Source organism: Mercenaria mercenaria, chromosome 5 (genome assembly GCF_021730395.1).
Source record: "Mercenaria mercenaria strain notata chromosome 5, MADL_Memer_1, whole genome shotgun sequence".
NCBI lineage: Eukaryota > Metazoa > Mollusca > Bivalvia > Venerida > Veneridae > Mercenaria > Mercenaria mercenaria.
In genome coordinates, this window is record NC_069365.1 from 44,569,039 (window position 1) to 44,592,660 (window position 23,622).

The 23,622-nt window shown below is 32.2% G+C and overlaps 1 protein-coding gene across 2 annotated transcripts; it reads left to right on the top strand.

Moving 5' to 3' along the window:
- Positions 1 to 1,876: 1,876 nt before the first annotated feature.
- Positions 1,877 to 20,107, top strand: LOC123557062 (glycine receptor subunit alpha-2-like). 2 transcript variants are annotated; one of them, XM_045348271.2, is made up of 10 exons: positions 1,877 to 2,330; positions 11,385 to 11,525; positions 12,026 to 12,090; positions 14,022 to 14,089; positions 14,811 to 15,037; positions 15,793 to 15,875; positions 16,349 to 16,480; positions 17,298 to 17,528; positions 17,903 to 18,066; positions 19,691 to 20,107. In XM_045348271.2, exons 2-10 carry the CDS (start codon positions 11,413 to 11,415, stop codon positions 19,862 to 19,864), a joined length of 1,257 nt encoding a protein of 418 aa, XP_045204206.2. In that variant the 5' UTR covers positions 1,877 to 2,330; positions 11,385 to 11,412; the 3' UTR covers positions 19,865 to 20,107. The 2 variants fall into 2 exon arrangements, with proteins under 2 accessions (XP_045204206.2, XP_045204205.2); XM_045348270.2 differs by having other exon boundaries at positions 11,385 to 11,558; positions 19,691 to 20,106.
- The last annotated feature ends 3,515 nt before the right edge of the window (positions 20,108 to 23,622 follow it).

Below are 23,622 nucleotides of genomic sequence, written 5' to 3' on the forward strand. Positions count from 1 at the left end.
AGTACCGGAAATTCCATTTCCACCAAATTTTCCGTGAGATAAGCAGCGCGTAAGTACATAAATTCCACTATAATAAACTAAACCTTTCTTATACTTTCACAATCCTTGAAAAGAATTTCGGATCGTTGCCAAATCTTGTTCACATTAAGTCTGAGACTTCTCTTACAATTTTAGGCAGTTTGGTACACCATACGTAGAAAAATCATCGTCCGCACATTGCACTACTTTTATGTATGCTGAAAATAGCAATATGTACAGATTTATTTTCGTTTTAATACATGAGGTTGTCAGATTTGAAAACAGATTTTGTACTAAGTTTAGTTCTATTCAGTAAGACAATTCTCCTATGTACTAACTGAAGCTTTGAACTAACTTTTGCCATTCATGAATTTTTAATAAAGTATTTTGAAAGGATTTATAATTCTAACGAAAAATTTGGAAAAATACAGGTAAAATATCTTCTTTGTTTATTTCCAAATTTTAGTTTTACTTTTTATACAGCTACTTTTAGTTTAGGTCTTGCAAACTGAGCTGTTTTTGTACTCTGGAACAGCTGCATTTGAATGCCTTTGTTCACTATATTTTCACACCTCAAATGAAGGTCACCCTAAATTCAAGATGGCGGAAGTACCATAAGGTGTTTATAGACCGCATCGGAACAAAGAAGCCGGTAGGTAAGATGTCTTAGATCTGAATTAACAGTCATTTATAGTACATATTATTGTTTATTTAGGGATTTATAAAACGCCTTTAGATAATTTCTTATATAAGCCGAATAAGGACAAGTGGACAGTGCTACCATGAGAAACAAATACACTTTGACCTGTCAATCTAGAAGACCTAGGTTCCCATCCTTTTACTGAATACTAGAATTTCGGAAATGCTGTCCATAGAAGTTTCAAGTTAGACAGTACTGGTTATCACCTCTGGGTGCCAGGATGGCATTAATGAGCCGCACCATGAGAAAACCAATATAGTGCAATTGCGACCAGTATGGATCCAGATCCAGACCAGGATCCATGCTGTTCGCTAGCGGGTTCTCTACTTGCAATAGGCTTTGAAAGTGAACATCATGGATCCAGACCAGACTGCGCGGATGCACACGCTAGTCTGGATCCATGCTGGTCGCAAACGCACTATGTTGGTTTTCTCATGGCGCGGCTCATTTGTTTTTGCTTTACACCGATCTGGCAAGTTTACGAACCAGACTGTCTATTCAAAGAAAACCTGTACATTGCATACTTGATCATTACAGTGAATAGGTGTGTGTGACAAATCGGGATGTCGACGTAGACACTGGCACCAACTCAGATATGGTTGTAAAACAGGATTAACGTGCCTTAAGACAATATTAGCGTGACTGACCGGTATTATTCCTCGAGCTGAGGGCCAGTACCTGTAAAATAACCCTGTGTCGTCTTCAGGCACACTATACATCCGTCAGGCTGTATAATATCCTCTTAATATCGTGCAATAGCAACAATCTGAATAATTTGTGTTTATTACACACAGACTGAGTAATTTAATATAAAAATTAGTATACTTAAGTAAAATATTATCAGTGGCGATTATATTTGTTTGTTAATAAATGGAGGGACATACTGTCTGTCCCAGCCTACTATATACGCAAAAAAAGTTGTACAATTATTAGCAAAACCTCAAAGATTGATTTACAGGCTGTTTGCAATCTCTTTTGTAAGAAATAATACGGTAACCGTTATTTCACGAGAAAACCGAATGTACGAATAATCTAATCGCGGCGTTTCAGTTCAAATGTAATGTCATCTTTCATTCTGCTCTGCCTTGAATGTCTGATATTGTATCAGAAGTAGGCATCTATTATTTTGATGTAACACAAGAAGTATTAAAGCTATCAAGTAAAATTATTTTTGTACATTACACAGAAAGCTTTCTGTCTCTTGAAAGTGTATTAACACGAGGGAAAATGGATCTGCTTCAAGGCTTCACATGACTAGTACATTTTTATAAAACAAATTGGATAGAATGTTTCCTGTTACAGACAAATATATTGGAATATTTCAAATTAAACTTGCTTGACTGTTTCACATTACTAGTCAAACGTATTGAATAGTTCAAGTTAAATTCTGTAATAAAATGAAGCGTTTGAACCAGAGTAGCGTAGATTCTTATCCACTGGAACGATCAATTGCATATTAAATATTGGAAACAATCCAAGGGAGCCGTATAGTTAAGTTGCACTAAATTCTTCTTTGAAATTATTCCATATTGTTTTACATTTGACAGCTTTTACTCAAGATGCGGATTTTAGATTTGTAGTCAGGATACTGTAACTAACTACGGATTTAGATGTAAGTAAAATAAAACTAAATTTGACTCAAAGATAAGTTTGATAGCCTGTAATATTTGTTGCATAAGCTATCGTTTACTTTATTGGTCCAATGATTTATACTTCGTAACTCCAATTTTTTCGAATGAAAAAAAGTTAAACAAAATGTTTTTACTATAACTGGTAATTAAATATCTTGCAATGTCAATCGAGCGTATTACATAAATATACATGTGCGTATAAGTGATAAGTTCAAACTTTATTACTATTTTAGCGTCCGGCATCGTTTATGATGTTCATAAAGTCGATCTATATTGCATTTAGACATTTAACGTATTCCGTAAATAAGTTGACTAAAAATTTAATTTTTGTGCGAGTGTGCTGTTCATTATTGCTAGTTTTCATATAATTGTGCATTGATTGTATGTATAGCCTTTTCCTGATGGGCACTCTAAAAGTTTTAATATCTGTTTAAATTAAGACTCTTGACACTTTGCAATTAACAGGGTAATAAGGGCCCATTCTTATGACGGAAAACCTATATAAATCACTCTGTCCGTAGGTATGTATGTCTGTATTTCTGTCTATCTGTCCATTAAACTCTTAATCCACAGGGGTAGAGGGCAATTAGAAGTGCATTGTCCACGAACAACAACTCACTAAATCCTAAGTTATAAACAAACTTTAAAAGATAAAAAGTAAAATAAAATACACCATAGAAAAATGTGTAAAAATGTAGAGGTGTCGTCAGAGATTTTGTAATGATATTATAGTAATAACACTTCATGGGATAAGTATACAATAGATTCTCGATAGAAGTTGGCGTAATGTGTTCAATTCGCATGCGTACATATATTTATAATTATATTTTAAAATGTATATACTGACAATGTTTTTCAAGTGTAGCCTCTACTGAAACTGACTTATCTGTGAGATGATACAGTTTAGATACAGTAACAAGAGCACCGCCTACGGGTGCCATCACCCGTCTGCAAGTGCTGGTCAGTATGTACGAAAAGTGTTATAGTTAAGAATTTCTAAGTACAAAAAGGGACATAATTCTGACAAAATGCAGATGAGAGTTATGGCTCTTGATCTGCATAATGTGCAATGTTTCAAAGCTGTAGCTCTTATAGTTCATGAGAAAGGTGGACCTAAACCAAGAAACTCAAATTCTCCAAGTACAAAAGGGCCATAATTCTGACAAAATGCAAACAAAAATTTTAACCGAAGCCAACGCCGACGATCAAGTGACGGCAATACCTCGTAGATTCTTTTTCCAAAAATCAGACGAGCTAAACATCGTTTCAGTGAAAATGAACTAACAAATTAAGGCTTTCAGCTACGTATTAACATAGATCTAGTTGGATTGAGATATTGGAAACTGTCTCTGGTTGCTATAGCTTCAATATTTAGTCAACCTTTAGTTGGATGTATATGACATTTCATTGCATATAGTATTTTACAAAACATGTAATTAATAAAACAAATATTGTTGGATATTTGGGTAAATTGATGTTTAAATTTTGAATTAATTTTAATTTAAGAGCATGTACTGCATTGACTACTTTTGAAGTAAACATTAAACAATTATCCTAGTATACAATCCATCTCCATAATATAATAGATGACTGTTTATTGAAAAAAATAGCTGTAAATTACAACTTGTAACAAATTGTAAATTCACTCTCCGCATGATAGACAAATGAAAGTGATATTTAAATGTACATCGGGATATTATTTATGATAATACAGCAATGTTTAGCGTACACCCTTACCAAAACATACGGTCTGTATTCAATTTTCGCAATATAGATTATTCAGTGGTATTTACTACGGACAAACTGGATATCAATATGACATTAAAATGTGTCGTTGGCATTAATAATAATAGAAAATAACTTTATTTAAAGAGGATAATTTATTTGGCTATAGCCAGTCTAATATATGTTCCTCTAACATTATGATAATAATTTAAAATTCTTCCTTAGTATTTAACATAGAGGTTGAAACGAAAGACATGAATTAAACAGAACAGAACAGAACAGAACAGAATTTTATTTAAGACTTGTACATGGTACATCGTCATGCATAATAAACAACATATTTTGATAATACAATGTCACGTTAACATGATCTTTCAAACATATGATAATTATGAATAATATAATAATTAAACAACAAAAAGTAATGTTTAATGATGGAGGATGAACAGTTATAATATAACATTCATAATATATTTATAATAATTCTATCAACAAGTAGGCTTAAATGTGTTGTTAAAATTGCTAATAGAAGACGCATATGTTAATATTAATTGTTAGCATTCATAATCATATTTCTAGTTTTAACAGATTCTTTAATATACTTTGCAAGATTTAATAATATACCCTTTTTATTTGTAGTAATAAGTTCAATGAATTTGTACATCGATGGTCTATTACAATAATACTTCTTAATGTATTTTCTTCTAATATCTATATAACATGGGCATATTAAAATGAAATGATATTCATCTTCAATATCTATAGTGTTACAACATAAACAGTATCGTTCATTACGTGGTATTCTATTTTGTCCGTATCGACCAGTTTGAATTCTAAGAGTATGTGCAGATATTCTTATTCTTGTAACAAAAAATCTATAACTTTTAGGTAATAAATCTAAGTAACATTTATATGTGAGAGTTGTTATACAATTTTTATAAAGATCTAACACGGCACTATTTTCAACAGATGCAAACCACTCTTGCATGTAATTATCAATAAGTCTTTGTTTAAAAATCTTTGGAAACATTTTACAATCTATCAAACTAGTATTATTGAAATATTCAGAAAAGCCATACATATCTAATACGTTTTTAACATTCGATACCCAGTTCTTTTTACCTATATTACAATCAGATACACCTAGTTCATAGACTTTCCTTAATATAATATTATCAGTATTTATTAATTTGCACCAATATTTTATTATTCTCACATATCTATCAATATATAGAGGGTGCCTACCTAACTCACCATAAACACTTGCATTACAAGTGCTACTTCTAACATTTAAGATTCTTTTACAAAATTTAATATGTACACGCTCAATATCTTTTGACTTATTGTGGCCCCATACTTCAGAACAGTATGACAAAATAGAGCCTACAAAAGAATCAAACAACTGACATAATAACTTTGGTTTAAAATCAAAATCTTTACAGTTATACAATAAAACGTTTAAAGCCTTTAATGCTTTACCAATCAAATGTTCTTGGTTTAACACAAAACTCCCTGTATAGTTAAAAACTGTACCAAGATAATTAAAATAATCTACAACTTCTATCGGTTGGTTATGTAAAACCATCTTTCTCTAGCGAAAGTAATTCCCCTTTTCCTAAATACAACAATTTTAGTTTTCATAACATTAACTTCTAATCCCCATTGTATACAATATGTGTGTAATAAATCAAGACTATTCTGCAGATCTTCCGGAGTTTTACCCATAATTGCCATATCATCGGCAAAAAGTAATAGAATTAATACAATGTCGTCAATCAATAAACCAGAACTAAAATTGCCTTGTAAGTACAATTCAAGGTCTTCTACGAAGAGAGAAAAGAGTATAGGCGAAATTACCTCCCCTTGACGTAAGCCTATTGCATACTGGAAAAAATCAGAATATGAATTACAGCATCTTACGCATGATTTTACTTTATCATACATATCCTTTATAATGCGCAGAATTTTTCCTTGAATGCCACACTTGTACATTTTCAACCATAGTGAATTTCTACAAATACTATCAAAACAGGATTTTAAATCAATAAATCCTACATATAAGCGTTTGTTATTATTTAGGTAATGTTGTATAACAGACTGCAGAATAAATACAGCATCAACAGTAGACTTTCCTTTTCTAAAACTGAATTGGCAATCAGAAATTACTGAATAATTGTTACAAAATGTTTCAATTCTATTATTTAATATTGTAGTAAATAACTTAGACATACAACTAACTAGAGTTATTCCCCTATAATATTATTTACAACTTTGGGGTCACCTTTTTTAAATACCGGTACAATAATACCCTCTGTCCATTTGTCTGGGAAAAAACCAGACTCTAAAATAGCATTAAACACATCACAAAAATGTGAACACAATACGTCTATAGATTCAATAAAATACTCGTTTAAAAGACAGTCTGAACCTGCAGCTTTGTTTGACTTAAGCGACTTTACAGCCTTCTGTATTTCTTCACATGTAATGGGGACATTCAATTCTTCATAACTACAGTCCGAAGAATTAAAATCATGTTCATTACAAAAAGCTTTACATTCATCATTTTGGGACTGAAATACATTGTTCGACAAATTTTCGAAATAATTTTTAAATTCATCTAAAGATATATCATCTTTTGTACCAGTATATTTATTTTTCTTAAAATGTTTCCAGAATTGCTTGGGATTACAAAACCGTAATCGTTCAATTTCAGAGTATTTCATTTTAATATAAGCTTTCTTTTTTCTACGAATTAAATCTTTATATTCCTTTTTACATCGACAAAAATATTGCCTACTGGCTAAATTTTTACAACTATTAAAAGCACTCAATGCATCTAAGTATGTATTTTTTAATAATCTACAATCAGCATCAAACCAGTCTGCATCACTTACAGAGTAACTATCTGCAAATGTAACACGCTTTTTACTTACATAAGTTTTGGAAAAAAGTGGATCTGCTACTTCCCTAATTAGACTTGTAAATCTATTTAACATAGTATTAATGGACATGAGATCATTTTTATCAATATCGCTCGTAAGGCGATTAAGGTCAGGTAATTTTGCAATCAGACCTACCCGGTAGGTATTTTGTAGGTCATTTACCCATTTATATCTAGTACTAACACTTTCTTCTAAAACAGGTGTGCTATAATTTGTGTATAATGAAAAAGTAACGGGAGCGTGATCACTCCATTCGTTTATACTTTGTATACAAAAAGAATTATATTTGAAAAATTAATTTCATTGGTTATAACATAGTCAATAACGGACGCCCCGTTTTGCGAAACATATGTATACATTCCAGTATTACAATCACTACCTAATCTCCCGTTGACTAAGCGGAGGTTATTTGATCGACACAGGTCAATTAATTTAACTCCATGGGTATTACAGGTCTTATCCATTGAGGCCCGGTCTATGTACTTGTCGGGAACATAACAGTCATCATCGAATGACTGATTTATACGATCACAAATAATAAAATCATGTTTATCACCCACTCGGCTATTAAAATCGCCTGCTAAATATACCGAACCTAGGGTTTCATAAAGACTAACATCATTTTCAAGGCAGTCAAACAGATCAACATTTACTGTATTGTAAGCCGGGGAATCTTCTCCCCAGAGGTACACACCACATATATAAATATCGTTTTCTGTATGAAAAAAAGTTTTATCTAGTTTAATCCAAAGTAGAGTGTCATATTTATTTTCAACAATAGAAATGCCATCAGCAATTGATTCCCTATAATATAATGCAATTCCACCACTCGGTCTTTTTGCTCTACGATGCTGGAATTTTCTATAAAAATTATGAGTTACATAATCAGATAGAGCAATATTACTGTCTTTGGTAGCAAAAGTTTCATACAGAAATATAATGTCATGTTTTGATAATATATCTACAAGCTCAATACTGTCTCTTTTGGCTTTACCTAGCCCATTTATGTTCCAGGAAAGGATCTTAAGTTCATCCCCAGCGAACTCCTAGTCTCTGACAGGTTTACCGTCGATGTAAAGGGTGTCGTAGGATATCCATGAGGTCTTACCTTGTTCCCGGGCTGCTTTCATCTTTGGGACGAGTTTCTTTCTCTTGTCGACAACTTCTTTTGGGAGTTGTTCGTTTACAAAGTATGGTGTACCAGATAGGGCCTTCCACTGTTTACGTACTAATTCCTTCTCTTTGTATAGAGTGAATTTCGCAACGATACTACGATAGCGTCCATTTGATTTACTGCCCATACGGTGTACTCTCTCAAAAGATATACTGTCCACTAGATCCTGTGCAATTTTCATTTTGTCAACCATAAATTGTCTTAATTTGATTTCTGTGTCCTCAGTTTTCTCCGCAGGGTCCTCTGGTATGTTAGAGAAAATGAGATTATTTCGCATAGATTGCGATTGCAAGTATGTCACATCATTTTGTAAGTTCTCCCTTTGCTTTTCTAAAAGTGTTAATTTGCTTGCAGTTTGCGCAAGTGCAAAGTCAACAGAATCCGTTTTTTCTTCAATTGAATTAATCCTTTCATTAGTTTTTTGGTCCATGCCATGTAGTTTTGTCCATATTTTCTTTAGTTCATTTTCAAAGCTATCAACTTTTTTTTCTAGTGTTTCTAGCGTTTGCAGTTTAGTGTCCATGTTAGTGATTTTTGTGTCTAGTTTCTTCATATATGCTAGAAGATCATCATTACTTGTTTCTTGTTTGCTTATGTTTGTTGCCATTTTGCTTGCGTGCGTACTTTCAGAAGTTTTGGACTGCCCTACTGACTCTTCAATCGGTACACATGAAGGATCAAATACACTGTTATCGAGATTTTCACTATTGTACAAAATACCGTTAGTCTGATTAAGAACTTCGCTCACTAATACTGGGTTAGAATCCGAGCCAGATTTTGACCTATACCTTCCCGCCTTTAGCGTATGATCATTGTTCTCTCCTTCACTACTGTTTTTCCTTTTTTCAGTTCTTATCCGTTTTCCTTTCCCCATGTAAATTTATATGTGTATTCCTTATTCAATATTCTAATATCCAGTTCTAAATTTACTAGTTAAAAAACTGTTTAAATCCATCTAAAATCCATTTTTTACACCACAAGATTTTGAACGACCACACCAAACTAGCGTATTATGAATAAATTTATCCATAGTTGCATAAACGATATGAAGTACAATAAAAGGGAGTTAAAATTCTACGCAATATCAGAAGATACAAATATGTGCAATTTGTTAAAGGAAAAAAAGTTATTTGTAATCCGCACACCATAACCCTAAAAAAAGTACGGAGAAGCGTTGAATTACATTTAAAAAGCAATAACATTAAATATTATGTCTACCTGAAATTAAACACATGTAACAACAGAAACGTTTCAGCAATTCATTGTTTAATAGAAACCTAGAAGTACTGTGAACTCACAAACATTTTCTAAAGCATAGCTCTTCAGCATCAACTAAAAAAAATGTTTTAATTTCACTAAATCCCTGAAAAACGCTATCAAGTGCATTTCAATACGAGGTTTATGTCTGTAAAATATATCTCGTTCGATTTGCTACAACTGTACTCTAATTAAGGTACATAACCTTTGAATACTAAAAACGCTTAAACAATTTCTTGATTTAGTTTCAATGATTCCTTACGTGCAAAAGAATAAAAATCACGTGAAAATCTTTTATTTTTATGAAGAACATCACATGATGACTTGTTACACAAATAATGCCCACGTTGTGTTATAAACGTATTTGATAAATTTAATTTATATTATATCTATTTGTAAGTTACATGTACATATTTGTCTCGTGTCAGCGGTATATCTTATACTTTGTTTCAGACGTCAGATTAATTCAGTTGACCCAAAAGCCCCGGAATTGTTGTTGTGAAGAAAGTACATGGTTTGAAAATATGCTACTGCTAAACTACGTATCTTAGTAGACATAATTAAGATGTTGAGAAATATGGAAACTTTCTTACTGATTATAATAGCTCGAGTTACATTTATTTAAGGTCTACAGAATTGACAGGTTATTGGATTGCAGAGTAGTTAAAACAAACTTATGACGAACATTCTCAGATGAAAATATAAGATACATAAATGTAGAATCTCGCATTTTTTTTCTCAAAGGACTCAATGATCCCGGACTTATGATAGTGTCTGAAAGTAAGTCCGGGATCATTGAGTCAAATGAAAAGAAAAACACGAGAGATTCTACCATAAATGTCGTGTTTTTCCACCACCGACGTTTGTGAAAAAAAAGTGCGCGAAACAAACAATTGAATCTTGCGTGTTTTTTTTATTTCGTTTTTCCAAAAGAAATTTAGTAGTATCCATTCATTTTTTTCTAGAGCATCTGTGAAAGGCGCGGGGTGAGAACGCGATGTCCCTAACAGGGTTCCATACCTGTCAAAATGTTACGGTAACATACTTGATCTTGCCTTTCGATGCTAAAATGATTACCATAACTTTCGCCGAAATGTGTCCTGCTGAGCTCTGTTATTATAATAATTTGTTGTTAATATTAAAACAATTAAGAACGTTTAGAAATATTATTTCCATCCTTTGCAATAGTAAGAATACTAAAAACATATATATGTAGAGAAAATATATGTATGCCATTTTCATTCCAAATGCATGTGTTATTTTCAGATAAAGGTCATTCGCATCAGGACACCTCTTATTTAATTTAGACAGTATACAATACATGTTTATATAGCTTTTTTCTAAATATTTATCGTACATGGACAATGAATGTTTAAACATGCCTTATAATGCGGTCTAATGAAAAGCGATCAAGGTTGTTCCTTGCAGCTGTAATAAAAATCTCAAACTATTATTTGTGCTTAAAGTGTTTAATTTATCGAAAATGCTCGTCAAGATCATAATACCTTCTAACAATAATAATAATAGAAACAATGACAAAAACAAAATTTTATGAAATTATCTAACAATGCTTCTCTTAGTAAATTTATATATATATATAGACTTTATGTAACTTATTTGAGTAAACCAATCAAAAGTTAACAGAGTAGATTGTCAACAATTCAGATTTCGAACAGGTCATTATCTTTATTTTTCATCCATGGTTTCTTTTGAATGTTCAATATCCTTAGTAGTTTGTAAAATATAAGGATTGAAAACTAGAATGATGTTTAAATTAAATGTAAAACATGAGAGAAAAGTTTACACATACATGTAAAGCATTTATTACTAAAACTTTCAGGAATTTGAACACTCTTAATTTGGTACTTTCATGCACATATGTACTTACTTTATAATGTAAAAAGATGAATTTCAAGTCATTTTACATATAATTTCAGATACAGTGACATTTTGTATAAATGAACTATGAGGACAGAGGTTTCGTCTTTCTTCCTTGTTCTGCTCAACATCGAACGTTTACTTTTGACAGTTGGTGCAATACATGTACAGGTTGCGAATCTAAAGGAGGCTGGCGAAAGGTCTCAGTACCTAACTAAAAATAAGTCTGAAAGGTTGTGTATGGTGTACACAAAGAATACGCTCTTTTTAAGTTTATTTTTGATATATTACCAAATAATCTTAATATGTTTATAGTCAAAGGCTTACTTGAATGGTTTCCATAATGCATAAAATGATTATTTTGACATGGTGTTTTCTCATTTTTCCGTGTAGCTATTATATATGAAGAAATATCAATTTAGAAAAGAATATTTATGTGATGTAATATTTCGAAGCTTAGTCATTGTAGTAGTGTTTACAAACATATCGTATGTGGTACTGCTTTTTCAAGATACTGCCGATAGAAGTATTGCTAGAAATGTCTTACTGAGATGACTTTCAGTGATAAGCATTATGATTAGATGAAGCTATTATGCGAAAGATATTTATCTGTCTAAAACGAGCGAAGTCAATATTCCATAGAATACTTGTTGATTGTTGATATTTGCAGTTAATTATGAAGGAAGTTTCTTCATTTTAGACAGAGAACCATTGATGATCTTCTGAAAGGGTACGATCCACGTATACCACCAAATTATGAAGACGGTAAATGTATAATTATCTTATGATCTATGTTTTAAGAATTCATAACTTTATCATGACACCACAGTACATTAGGGGTTCTAACTGACCAATCAGAGAGCTGCATTTTCGAGTACCTGCCAGTTTCCACTTGGGTATAACGAAGTATATTTACAATGAACATATAGTGACTTTAGAAATAACTATCACACTATTTTAGAAATCAAATTAAGATTTTTCACTCCACATTCCCCAGATGATGCAACAAACAACAAAACTTTGAAGTTTCATTGAAATATTATATCGATTTAATACCTTTATTTTAGTTAAAAGTTTTAGATTTTACGCAGGGAGTCTATGATAAAGTCCGAGTAAAATTTAATCATTACCCAAGTGAAATTAGTATCATTCTGCAATGTTTTGGACATGTTAAATTATGAATTGTCGTCACAAAAGGTAGAGTCACCTTGCCAATAGTTTTTTTTTTTTTTTTGTTGTAGAAATCTACTTGAAAGGCCAACGCATATCTATAAAAATATGGTATTGTTTGTTACATATTATTGATAGGTTTTCTTAATGATTAGTGTTCGCCGAATTTCAGACAAATTGCAGTCAAAAACATGTGGCTTTGCTATTTCCTGTTTATCAATTACTAAGCAAACACATTGTGTGATTCTGTTAATTCAATATAGAATTGACACGGAAGCCTTTCTGCGAATTCCAGTTTGATAGTTTGATAAAAAACCTTTATGGTTTAAATTTAACATTCTGTGCACGAACAAATCAATTGAGGAGGAAATGTAACTGCTTTTCCAAATTAATTACTGTTTTGTCAAGCATATTGATCAGATATTTAAAGTGATCTCGAAGCAATATGTTATTAAACAGCGGTCTGAGAGACCATAATACACTGTCAGTTGTTGTGACAAATGGCTAACGTATTTGTCTTTTTTTTTTGTCAATATCCAAGTGTTCGTAATAATTAAATGTTGTGTTTGCATAATGGTTTATAAAGATGATTTATATTGGTTGGCCACCTTATTTTGATGTTAATTTGTTTCCCAGTTCTATTAGACACAGCTTTATATTGACATTTTGGATATCTTAGCGGCTTACGATTGCCACAAAAATTTATCTTTTTATTAGTAAAAGTTACTAAATATGGTCAAATTCAATAAACACTCCTAAATATTTTCGTAAACTTGCAAAATTGTCGTACAATTTTTACTTTATTCCTCATTTTTCGAGAGCTTTGTTTCCTTTACCAAGCATACGCTTGTGATTACTAAGTGGACACTTCCCTTTCTGAAATAGCTTGACTGTAAACATTGATAAAATCCTCTGTGAAATCTTTTGACAGAAGTTTCAGTAAGGGAAATGAACTTCTTGTGTTCGTTGATCATATATTACGTTGCTGTATGTATCTAAAATTTATCTTTTTATTAGTAAAAGTTATTAAATATGGTCAAATTCAATAAACACTCCTAAACATTTCGTTCAAGATACATTTTCAGTCACGACGTTGGTAACAATGAGATTCACTACAGAATTAAATTAACTGAAGATTATATTCGATTATCATGATAAGTTAAAGTCACAATTCACTTGAGGGAATGGACATTCAGCTCAGAGCCTTCCGATCTGAAAGTATGTAGAGGAAGACGGTTAAGTTATTTTGTAAAATGACAGCTGCGTTATGTTAACTTTTTAATATGAGCCGTGCCATGGGAAAACCAACATAGTGGGTGTGCGACCAGCATGGATTCAGACCAGCCTGCGCATCCGCGCAGTCTGGTCAGGCTCCATGCTGTTCGCTTTTAAAGCCTATTGGAATTGGAGAAACTGTTAGCGAACAGCATGGATCCTGACCAGACTGCGCGGATGCGCAGACTGGTCTGGATCCATGCTGGTCGCACACCCACTATGTTGGTTTTCCCATGGCACGGCTCATATAGATTTTCCAGTAGAGGTCTATGTACAGCTCCACATCACAAATATCGACAGTATCAGTGAATCGGATATGGTAAGAACTATTCCTTTATATGGAACAACTAACCAAAGAAATCGTACTAGGTACGCGTATGCATCAGCGTTGAAAATGTTTTAGCTTTATAGCATGAAACTGTTTTTTCCTAAATTGCAAGCTTTGTACACATGAGAGGTTGATACATTCGTGTGTCTGAATAGTCAAAGTATCTAATTCATGATTAAATTTCGTACATGGATTCATAAAACACTTAATCAAGAGATACACATTTAGGAAAAGAAATAACTAAAATATCGGTATAGTAACGTAGTTTGATACTTGATGAAATGTCAGATTGAATCTTTCTATACGTTAAGGTTACGGATCCGTAATGACAACCAACAGTGGACCATATTGTAAATTGGCACTGCCAAATATCTCATTACTTACTTACTTACTAACATTTCGCCAAACCTCACTTGCAGAGAACATATCAGCACTGGTAGAGTACCCACGAACATTTCCTCACGTCAAATGGCAAACGTAACTGTGACAAATAGCGTTTACTTAATGAAATTAAATTTCTCTCGTATTCAATTACAGTTTATCATAAGCAACGATGTGGAGAGCAATTTACAATTACAACATGTAATGGAAATGTCAAAACGCTTGATTTCATGCCTCTACACTGGGAAGCTGATTGATTACAAGAATTAAACAAATGTATTTGTCCATGGATTTAATATGCCGACTATGTAATCCTTTGTTGTAATTACAGGATTATTCTGTCGGGATGTTTCTTCGACAAACATGGAACGATAGTAGACTGACGTATACACCAATTCCTAGACTTCGATCGTTAGAACTGGATTCAAGACTGATGGACCAAATATGGATACCAGATCTATTTATAGCCAATGAAAAGCAAGCTCATTTCCATTCGGTTACAGTACCAAATAAATTGATGCATATCTATCCAGAGGGACGTATTCAATACAGTATAAGGTATGCAAACTACGATAATGCTATTTTGAAATGATCTGTAAATTGGTTTGGCTGCAAAAATAAAAGTTTCATTGTATTTGACTTTTTTCCATACTTCGAGTGTTTTTATGTTAATTTCAGAAACTCAGCATGAAATAAAACTCTTACTAGTAAAAAGCATACGTTGAAACCAGGAAATTCTTTATGCATTAATTTTTATATAATATATTAAGTTCTGTAATTAATTTGTTCATAAATAATTTCGGAATACAATGCAAATATTTAGTCAGAAGATCGTTCCGTGTATTGTTCCTGTAGGTTAAATGAGAAGATTTTGTTTCGAAGACAATCGTTTTTGTACAACAAATATCACCACAAATAAATGGGGCTAATTTTCAATGTTCTAACGTTTAAAGTTCCAAAAAAGTGTCTGAATTGTCAAAATTACATTTTACCTTAGGCCTGTATTTATAAATCTTGTACTGATTCTGAAGATATAGTACATACTACAATAAAGAGCTATATTCAGCATTAGCAGTGTAGATACGTTACCAAAGAAATTATGGCAACTTGAAATTTCAAATATGTAAATTCCAAGTCTAAATTTCAGACTTAGAATGATGCCTGTGCTTATGCTATTTTTAATAATGTTTTCCTTCGATTTCAAAGATATTCAAAAAGCACGTCATAAAGCTTAAAAAAATTAAGCCTGAATTATACCGCTCTAATAAATGTACCAGAAAGAATAAAGGATATTTTTACTACCATCTTTTTAGAATAACAGCAACGTTGAAATGTAACATGGACTTACGAAAATATCCTCTAGATTACCAAAGGTGCTACATTATGATGGAAAGTTGTAAGTATCCGTGTTGTATAATCACATAACTTTGGTAGATAATTTGAATGGTGCGATATGTAACAGGTATAAGAATTTATAATTTACTGAAACCTACTGACATTGCTTTGGAAATATGATATTATATCTTTGTGGATCAGCGTATTAGAAATTGAAAAACTTCAGAAGAATTAGAAATGAATATTCAGTGAGTGTGGTCTTTTTAAGAAAGAGTTCATGCAAAATGAACAACAGAAGCAATGAAATGCGCCAGCGATTTATAATTAATTTGCCGATCATATAAAAACACAGAGGGCTAAACAAACTCAAAACTTAGGTGTAATCTATTAAGTTTGTTTTATCTGCTATTTATACATTTCTGTATTAAACTTGGACTTAGATTTTGCATTTCAAATACAGGCCAGTTTAAGCGGCTAAAAGTTTCTTTAGAAAAAAATCAAATGCTATGTTGAAAAAATAACGTGTAATTGCAGACGCCTATAGTACAGAGAATCTCAATTTCATCTGGAATTCAGAGCCTGTAACTGTAGATCCGCGACTTATGCTAGCACAATTTGATCTAGGGAAGATGGTCACTGTACGTTGCGATAAGCAATACCTTGGAGGTAGGATAAGCAGTAGTAGCATAACACTTAGTAGAAATGGGTATTTTGCCAAAAATTAATTAATTAATTTATTTATATATTTATTTATTTATTAAATGATGGACAAAAGGTAAAATCCTTGTAACTTATATTGACACTAGTTTTTCGTTTTGTTTGAAAGCATACTACATGTATTAAGATAGTTTTATTTCATACGTTTACATTCATGTATAATGATAGTAAATTTCCGTCTTTTTTGAATGTTTGAATGTTTAGGGTATTTCCTGAAATCTGCGTTAGAATTACATGTTGCAATTTCCTTATATGCAGTTTAGGTAATTTTGTTACCAAGTTATAAATATATGTTCACTGAAACGTCAGGATGATTATTGCTATATGATGAATCTTTAATTAAGATGGTCAAGATGACTGGTTTGTGAGTGATGACCATGATTAATTAATCTGTTTGATTTTGTTTACCTTTTATGCTTCCAAAGGATGTTCTGGTAGATTTTTTGTCTTTTTTGACTGCTGTGTGGAGATCGCAAACAGTTTCCCTGTATTTGGGCGAAGTGATGTTATATAAGCTGGTCCTAAAAGGTCGCAGTGTAACCAAGTCTGCTATTATTTTGCTTGATAGCATTGTATGCTTCCATAGATTTTTAGATAGTTAACCATTTCTGTGTTGCCAATGACCGTTGCTTTAACGAAAACATTATCATATCACAGGTCTGGTTATACAAAGCAATGGAATAAAAAGATACGGACAAAACTGTTATGTCAACTCTGTTTAGAAGCCCAATCATAACACTGAATTATTGTGAAATATTGTTTTCAGTTAATTACACGTGTATCATGCTTGAGTTCGACATGACAAGGAGTTTTGGCTACTATTTAACCCAAGTATACATTCCAAGTATTTTAATTGTTATACTGTCATGGGTATCCTTCTGGCTGGACGTGGATGCAGTTCCTGCACGAATTTCTCTTGGGTTGCTTACCGTACTCACCATGACAACTCAAAGCTCAGGTGCTCGCTCATCATTACCTAAAGTGTCGTATGTCAAAGGTCAGTCACTGTGTATTATGGTAATCAAACGACATACTATATACCAAACACCACTCTCTTTCATAGATGCCAGAAATGTCAACTAATAATTAGTTAGCCGTTAATTATGTGAAAGGCAAATGTATTGTATCTGTATTATCGTAAGTTGTGTGTCAACGATTAAGTCTATGAAATACTTACACATTTCTCTTTTTATAGGTATTCATTAGTAACACAGTTTGACTCGATTTCAATAACATGTCTGAATTGTTGAAAAATAATATACTGCCCTTTGGTCTCTGTACAATGTTTAAATTTGTTTAACCGCGTTGGATTAAAATGTCATTACGCCTATAAAACTGTCTTATAATAAGGCGTTTTAATTCTATTCACAGCAATCGACGTTTGGCTAGCAGCATGTTTGATATTTGTGTTTGCTGCATTGATCGAGTTTGCATATGTCAACGTATTTTCACGCGTAGAGAAACGACGAAAAAGTAACGGACTTGACGGCACACTATCTCAGCCAGGCAATGGTCAAAATGGCAATAATTTACAGGTATGTATACCTTTAGATTCCTAGTAGGTTACATAATGATAATAAAAAAGCGGAAGCCTCCGTGGCCGAGTGGTTAAGATCGCTGCCTTCAAATCACATGCCTGCCACAACTGTTGGATGCAGAAATGTTTTATATGAGAAAGCCATCAATCTGCGTAACGTAAAGGCAAATGCTTGTTTAATTTGTGGCTGAAAGAACATTCGGAGAGCACCTTAGGTCTTCTTCTACCATTAAAATTCAACAGAGGTCATATTGCGTAATTTTTTCAGTGTGACTAAATCTTAAAAGCAAATTAAAGCAAAAAAAAAAATCAACTATATTACCGGAAACATTTTTCAAAATAATTTCAAGTAATCTCCTAAGTACGAGGGAGGAATATTCAGTAAACACGTAGACGTGTTCTACAACTATTTTCCTGTTATGTGCAAATTACTATAACCGGTGCCGTTATATTCAGTATCATGTCCGCTATACGAACTTGTTACCATAGATTGCTTCAAACATAAAAAAACACAATCGGTCATTTAAAACGGTCATAAACGCGTTTTGTCTAAGGCACAATCGCGTTGTCCGACATAAAACTGACGCCATATGCACATTTGGAAAGCAAAATATATAAAAGTATGAGAACTTTAGGAAACAAAATGTGACGGCCTATTTTGAAATACTTTACTAAACAAGAGTAACTGTTTAAGTTTACCTATTTTGTAAGATTGCTCTATAATCAATTAGCAATAACTACTTTTTAATAACTTGGTAAGGCATAAAACAGCTATAAATAGATTGTTTTATGATTTCAAGAGAATAAGGTGACAAAACGGTTTACATCTAGATGCTTCAATTGTATCTCCTTTTTGTTTGCAATAACAGGGGATTCATGTATTAATATCTTTTGAAAACGATTATTTTTTCTTCAAAATGATACGCTTATTTAAACGAGAAATATTTCTGAGTAAATTTTCATGTTGATGAAATGACACATAAATCGAATCAAATTATCCTTTTAGAATTTTGTCTGTTAAGTTCTGAAATGTAGAAAGTAGGCAATTTATTAGCGCGAAGCTAAAGTGCCTTACGAAATCTTGCATGTTTTCTTTCAATTTCCAAAATGTGCTGAAAATGGTGTTGAATAACATAAGATTGTAAAAGGTCGCATTCTCCCATTATATAATTGCTTCATAAAGATTAAATAATGTTTGTTCTTGAAATATTTGTTGAAATATTATAGGTTGCTCTCAGCACAAGATTCAATTTATAGAGCTATGCTAAGAGACTTTATGTTTTAAATCATGATTTATTTGCCTTTTAAACTGACACATAGGCTTGTGAAAACAATTTTCCCACAGCAAGTTCGTGTATTAAACTTAATTATGCATGAAGGTGACACTGTCATAAACCATGTTTCCAGCATCATATACGAATATTTTATTGGTTCACGATATTCTATAAGATATGAACATTTTTTTTGCAGTATGGACATGTACGTGATCTATGTTATGTACAGCAGGTTAAATATAAAAACAAAAATACGATCGTTAAACTATGTCAAGTATACCTGTATTACAGCAGGTATATGTTCTCCTATATTCAGCGGTATTGAGATATTGCTTTATTTTACTGCAGGTTGTACATGAGAGAAAAAAGTCAAGATTCAACATGTTTGCTCCTAGTCGGGAGAAAGCTCGAACATTCGACCGAATTTCAAGAATCGCTTTTCCGACAGTATTTTTGGTATTTAATCTAATATACTGGAGTGTATACATATTTTGGTCTCCGGATGTTTCTAGTATAACATGATCCAGGACTGCAAAAAATTTAGATATCGTGGGATAATTTTTCTAAGACGTATCCATTGTCATATTATTCCTATATGACACCATGCTCAATGTACCCATAGTCCTGGCTTTCTTTAATTATTTTGAATAATTACTCGTTGAAATGTTTTTATGTTAATAAAAAAACAACCTTTTATGTCAATCTCTGAACTATATTTCTTTAATCTAATAAGTACGTAATAAATTTCTTTTACGTATATAAAATATGTTGTTACATTTCATTCATCCTTGTTCAAATGCTATAGTGCTAGTATACTGAATACTAGTATACTGAATGTACTGAGATAATATGATATGTCACTTTGTAAAAATATAAATACGCAGCTAACTACACAGATATATTAGATATATCATTTTTGTTTCAAAGAAACACGAGAGAAACCATGAAAGTCATCAAACACCGTTTTAACCCTTTGCCTGCTGGCGGCAGTAAGTCTGCCTTTGCGACCAGTGCAGACCAAGATCAGCCTGCACATCCGTGCAGTCTGATCATGGTCTGCACTGTTCGCTATTCAGTCAGTAAATTTTCAGTGAACACCCCTTCGAATAATAAATGGTATTGCCCAAATTGAATGATGGACCAGTCCATTATAGAAATTTAGCAGGCTAAGGGTTAAGGAGACATCCAACCCTAAGTAGATACTAGGACATTGTTTAAGTAAGTCTCTTTAATCTGTGAGGACTTTCTCAAGCTGGTTTATTTGAGATTTCACTCTGCAACAATAGAAAATAAGACGTGTGAATTAAGTAAATATTTCATTCAAGTTTAGATATTGTTGAAATATTAGTGTGAACAAAATGTGTATGATTGCTTAAAATCATTGACGAGGCATACACTATACAAATTTGTTGTTTTATCTTTTGTGGTGACTAAAGATCAATACGATTATCTTCACACTTATGAGCAGCATATCTTACAAGATGGTGTTTACTAGGTGAAGTTTGGTTCGATCTTACATTGAAACAAACATAGTCTCTATGCTCTGGTAACAATGAACAATGAGTTGCATTCCATTACCATCAGAAAGCCTTAGTTTCGACAAGAAGTATATCTTTGACTTGCCAGAACAAGAAATCATCTTTTGAATTATATGTCAATATTGTTGAATACAAGAGGACACGTTTTCTCCTGTTTCTTTTGTAAAAACATAATTGAAGTAGTGACCAGTTATTCCTCTTTTTAAGCCAAGCTATAGAGAGGTCAATCTGTAGAGAGGCCAAGCTTATCATTATGAAAATATAAATCGATTTCACAAATATTTGATTCCAGATGAATATTATGTTTCATGTCTGTATTTTAGAAGTATCAAATCAAAATATAAGAAGTGCTCAGGTGTGTGTTGTATTTAGTTAAATTGTGGGGCTATTTTTTAAATCGTAGATCTTATGTTAAGTTTTACATTACTCTGGCTAGTCTATGTCGAAGATAATTTCCACAAGTCTGTCCATAACCGAAACCATCTGTGACATAAGAATTTGTTTACTGTATTTACATAAATTCCAGACATTTCATTAATTTTGAAGAAAAAAACTAAAATGAACATACAGTTGTCATATAATTCTAAATGCACTCATAACATTTGGGAAAAGATGATGTTAGGATTCCTATGTTGTATGCAAAACATTGTGAAGACAACAATGTTAGCACAAACTAAAGGAAACAGAAAAGGGTTGCCATTTTACTTTTTATGTTTCCTGCTTATGTTGTTCGGCATTCGTACCAAACCTTTTTTAATCTGTCTTTAAGTTTACAGAAAATATTCAAGTTTTTCTATTTTTTACAAAATGTAATGAATTAGAATGATACAATATGATTAGACCTGCCTTAATAAGTTTCCCAAAGGTCATTTTTATAAATTGTAAAAAGGGAGAGTACAATATAAGTGTTGTTTAAATTTCATGTCCGCATCTACAGCTCTGTGTTTGGATTTAAGTCCAAAACTAGGCATCTATTGTTCTGTAATATTATGAAGGTAATTAAGGAAAAAGCGGATGACTAGTTTAAATGTTGATTCTATCATTCAGTCGTTGCGTAACACTTTTGATGATTCAAATGTCTCATTTATTGAAAGTCAGCATCAGAATTCTCCTGCCGTAAAATATCCATTAGCTAAAGGAAAGTCTCTCCTACATCCAAAACACCAGACTTGAAACGAAGAAATTCTCTTGAGGGATTTGTTTCTTGTCAGCATCATATAATCTTCCATTTATTTTGGTATGAAATATATTCTATTTTGTAAGGTATGGAAAAGATTCCATTTCGTAAGCAGTAAATGAAATTCCTATATAATTTTTGATGTTAACTTTTAACAAAATCTAGAAAGATTTCATATTTAAAACAGTTCCATGCAAGTGTATGGAAAAACAAGAATCTAATCCCATCAATAAGTTGATGGGTATTCTAAAAAAAAAATAAACAAGCATTACTTTTGACGAATTTATTTTCTTTGACTGCACATTTTGTTATTAAAACTTTGATAATATAAAAGTATTATTACGGCTAAGATGCTTGTTTTTCCTTTTTTTCTACACAAGTTACAAACATTGCAGTATGCTTCAAAGTAACAAATTAACAAAACTGGATTTGTGAACTGTCTATTTCGGAACTTCAAGAATTTACAGCAGCTTTTAAAATATTACAGTTTATTTTAAAAGAGTTGTTAATATTTCTGGGTTCTATTTTGGATCATAGATTCAATTTAATGTGTTGCATGATAACAGAAAGTAAGTTGATAAGGAGTATTGCGTTTGTAGTACTGTTTATAAACAGAATAAGTTTCAAATGCTCTGTAAATAAGAAACAAAGTTGGTAGTTGTAAACGTATTTTCATTAGGACTAGACATTTTTTGCACTTTTAGCACACTGCCATATATGTGCGTGCAAATTCAAGATTCCGCCATTAACTTTACCCATTAATATCACGATTTTTACGTCATTGTTGTTGACGCATCTTTAGTTTTAATACTTTTTTCAAACAGCTAATGTGTCGAACATTGTAGATAAGATAATAAGATATTAAGTCGGCAACATGAACATACAACATTTTAAATTTGTAAACTTAAGTATTGGTCCTTTTTCATAGTTTAGCATTTCAACCGCAATATCTCAGAAGAAGTAATTAACTGAATGAATTTGTACTTGTACATGTCTGTTCGACATAAAAAAATCTCCAAGAGGAAATCGTAAAGAAAGACATGCATCAGTCAAACAGGGTTTCTTCGAAAGTGCTTAGACACCTTAGCGCGGACGAATTTAAGATTCCGTGTGTTGTCATAAGGAAATGGGTATCACTGCAATTACAAATTCCGTTTTATTAGAGTGGAAGCATATTTAATGCACTTGGTAATTAGTGTGCTAAGATTACTGAGAGACGGCAAATTAAAAAAATAGATACGTAAGTGTTTGATGTTCTAAAACATCGATTATCTTTGAATATGAGATATAAATTATTCGGTTTTAATTATTTCATGATGTAGTAATATCCAAGTTCCCTATATTATAGAAAATGTAAATTATATCTAGAAGGTGTTTTTGTCACAAAAACATGTCTCTCCCTATGTATACCTTGGCTTAGGCGGCCATTTTGTCCTGCGAAGCAGAACATGGCGGCGATATGCATATCTACGCTTGGTACTGATCACTACTGTGAAGTTTCGTCGAAATCTGTTCGGCAGTTTGACCTGTGAAAGCCGGACAAGATTGTTCTATCTTTAGCTCTG